Raw genomic sequence first — 3,750 nt, forward strand, 5'->3', positions numbered from 1 at the left:
CCATATGCAGCTCACGTGACTTCGCCCACTGGCTCTAATAATTTTTTTTAACTTCGATAATTAATTATGTGTATCGATTTGTTTGTTTTTCCAAGTAGGTGTGATATGGTAGAAGTGCGGTGGCATTTGAATGGGTCAGCTATGGAATAATTACACTCTTCCCACAATTCCAGACAAATCCAAAGAGCCACCTTTGCCACCAAGAAAATAAAATAAAAAATTTCAAAGCCAATTTTTTTTTTTTTTGGGTTTGTTAAATAATCTCTTCTTCTTATATATATAACACATATTTCTAGCCTTTCTTATCTGTCTGATTTTTAGAACTTCGTCTTCCATGACCAGCACCCCCCATTGCATTTACACGTCCAACAAGAAAGGTGAAGTCACACCCTTTTGTTCCTAATTTAAAATATTCCTGATCAGCTGGAATCAAAGATACATCAAATAAAGCTGCAATCTTTTTGGGTTATTTTGGAATGGAAAATTTTGGAACCTTTAATAAAGATAGTCTTACAACTGAGCTAACTCGAGGGAGAAGTTATGCGAATCAGCTAAGAAAAGAGCTTCACCCCACTCCTGCTTCATGTGTTCATTTAATAGAGAGGGTGATTTCTTCTTATGATAATGCTCTAGAGCTGCTTAATCGTATGGAGCTTAAAAGCGAAGGATCCGACCGAGACTCCAAGGGTCAAGTTAATTGCAAAAATTCCAAGAAAAGGTTAGTTGTTTACGTTTTTTGAAGATGTGCTTTTTCGTTTTTTGCTCATAGTTTAGTTCTACACGAAATTGTTCTGATTCTTTAAAGGAAAAAAATGGTATTTGCAGAAAGACATTGGCAACATGGAGCGAACAACGGCGCGTGTGCTCTGAAACAGGGTTTGAAGGTCAACTTGATGATGGGTATTACTGGAGGAAATATGGGCAGAAAGATATTTTTGGTGCTAAGCATCCGAGGTGAGGCATACTTTAGTAGTGTTGTTAAATCTTGATTATCAGGGCTAAGTAAGGTGAGATGAGGAATCTAATTTATTAAATTTACTCTAATATGTGTTTTTGGGATTCTTGCTAGCTTTAGATTCATCAGTTTGAGTTGGATATTTGAACTCAATGATGAGATTGGCAATTTTAACTTTTGGAGTGAATACTTGAAATTTTCAATACAAGATCTTGTTTTTTGTGTGTATCATCTCACTTTTCGTGTCCGCACTCATATGGTTCGAGGTGGACCAAACCGGGTTGGGATGATGTAAAGCACAAAGAAAATATTCAAAATATTGAATTATATATATGTATGTATGTATATGTATATGTGTATGTATGTGTTTGTATGTTTCGAAACTAAAATGTATATTACTGAATCGTTCCATCATTAAAAAAATAGGAGGCTTTTGAGGGGTGGGGAAGGTGCTTCTTCAATAATCTAAGTCACTTGTCTGAGATGGTTTAAATTCTCTCTTTAAACACATTGTACTGCAACTCTTTGGCAGTTGACTTCTATATGGCAACTTGCTTCAGTTGCTGTGTGAATTAACTACAAGGATATGTGCTTGCCTGGATTTTTCTATGCAATAAATTATAAATCCACCAGATGTAACGATTATGCTGTAATCGCCACAACTTGTTTGAAGAACTTATATTTGGTAAAAACAAGAATTTGATGGAGATGGTTTCATGTGTTGAAATTGCAGGGCTTATTATAGATGCACTCATCGCGGTACTCAAGGATGCTTGGCGACTAAACAAGTGCAACGAACAGATAAAGACAGTTCGATCTTTGAAGTGATTTACAGAGGGAAACACACATGTATTCAGGAAATGCGGAAAAAGACAAAAGAAAACCTCGATATAAAAAAGAGGCGAGAAGAGAAAGAAGTGAGTGAAAGACGTTCCGGGCAGAAGAATTTGACCTCTAAACCAGAGAACAGAGAAATGTCCATTAAGGATGAGAGTCTTCCTACTGTTACCTCTTCTCCCACACCAATTGGATATGAAAATGTTGAAACTTCATTCTTTTCCAAGCTCGAAAACTTTGTTGGAATGAGTGATTCGCCTCCATTTTTGTCTCCAGATACATCGGAGTCCTATCTCCTACTTTCACCATGCCGGTTTAGTGATATCGAGCTTAGTGACATTTTACAAAGTTCAGAATTAGAGTTTGCAGAAACAAACTTCAATCCAGCCCTGATCGAGGATTTCCCATCGGGAGAGTTGGATCTCCTGATGGATCAAATCGACTTCGGCTCTTGTTTGATTGATCCATCTGATTATTTTAAATAAAATCTCGTATGCTACTGATTCACCGCAAAGCAAAATGTGTGGAAAGAGTAGTAAAGTTGTGCTTGCCAAAGTTATTGATCCAAGCCACTAGCTAGCCAGCATCGAGAGTGATTCAAACTTGTTTATAATGTTGAGTCATCAATGGATCTTATATTTTTGATGTAATCGTTTATGTAATTAGTTTAGCCCTTCTGCCAGATTTAGGAATCTTGATGACTAAAAGAGAGATGGAACCCCTCGTCTCGAAAGAAGAAGATTGTTGTCCATTTTCTTGTTTATTTCAAATTTATATTGAAATCCCATGTTCCTCCATTTTTATTTTCGATCCAATTACCAATCAAATTGTTCTTAGCATGTTCCACATAGAAAGCACATTATTTTTATCTTCTTAATCATCGCATCAACATCGGGTTTCTCATTTCCGAACATTGCTCTATTTTTTGCACTCCAAAGTAGATAAATAGTAGCAGCAAGAGCAATATGTCTCATCTTGTTAATAATTGAGTTACCTCGATACACTCCTCGGAACGCTTTCAATACCGCATTCGAAGAGTCCATTTGCTTGTTCATGCTAACCCACTCACGGATACCCCTCCACAACCCTGTCGAGATTTTGCATTTGAAGTAAATGTGGCTTACCGATTCATTGTCTGCTTGGCACAACATGCACGATTTATCTGTGATAAAATCAAGTCTGTCTTGAGTGAGGAATTTGGAGTGAGCAAACAACCAGAGAGTGAATCTATGTTTGGGAAGAATGAACGATTTTTGCAGAAGTGGTTTCCAAGGCCATCTACCAACTTTTTGAACAAAAAATTCATTTGCTCTTGATCATCCCTCGATCACAAGTGAACCATCTGTTCAAGCTCAATATAGCATCATTCACCGATCCTACCTTCGAAATTATTATGTCTCGAATATGAAGGATTTGCTTAATTAGATGGGATTCTTCTTTAAGCCCATTTCATTCCCAGATATTATCAAAGTGACTATAAATGTGGTTCACCTATTTAATCCAGAGGCAACCTTTTTTAAGATGTATTTTCCACAATGTTTTGGCTAACAACGCATAATTCCAAGCTTTCAAATTCTTCAGTCCTATTCCCCCATCCTCAACAGGTCGACACAAAAAGCTCCAAGCAGGTATGCCAAACAAATTTCCGGCATAAAGCATAGATTGCATCTAATATTAATTGAGAGTGGAAGGGCTGATAACCAGAAACAATCCATACCTTGTACCGCCGACCTGATAAGCTCCAACTTCCCAGCGAAGGAGAGAGATTGACGGGGCCATGATCTGATTTTGGCTGCAATGTTATCCACCAAGATGCTATAATCAGAAGTTCTCAGTTTATTCGAAGCCAACGGGATACCAAGATATCTGAATGGTAGATCGCCGAGGTGGAAGCCTGTGATGTCAAGAATTTCCTGTCGCACATCCGTGTCTCACTCTTTTTTTATAGTAAATTCTGG

General features: G+C 37.5%; 1 protein-coding gene across 1 annotated transcript; it reads left to right on the forward strand.

The window, feature by feature from the left end:
- The first annotated feature begins 287 nt into the window (after window positions 1–287).
- LOC140983777 (uncharacterized) lies at window positions 288–2,589 on the forward strand. The gene is made up of 3 exons (XM_073450907.1): window positions 288–718; window positions 826–954; window positions 1,689–2,589. The coding sequence occupies exons 1-3, from the start codon at window positions 477–479 to the stop codon at window positions 2,275–2,277; spliced, it is 960 nt and encodes a 319-aa protein (XP_073307008.1). The 5' UTR covers window positions 288–476; the 3' UTR covers window positions 2,278–2,589.
- The last annotated feature ends 1,161 nt before the right edge of the window (window positions 2,590–3,750 follow it).

The sequence above is a fragment of the Primulina huaijiensis genome, chromosome 9, assembly GCF_012295235.1.
Source record: "Primulina huaijiensis isolate GDHJ02 chromosome 9, ASM1229523v2, whole genome shotgun sequence".
Taxonomy (NCBI): Eukaryota; Viridiplantae; Streptophyta; class Magnoliopsida; order Lamiales; family Gesneriaceae; genus Primulina; species Primulina huaijiensis.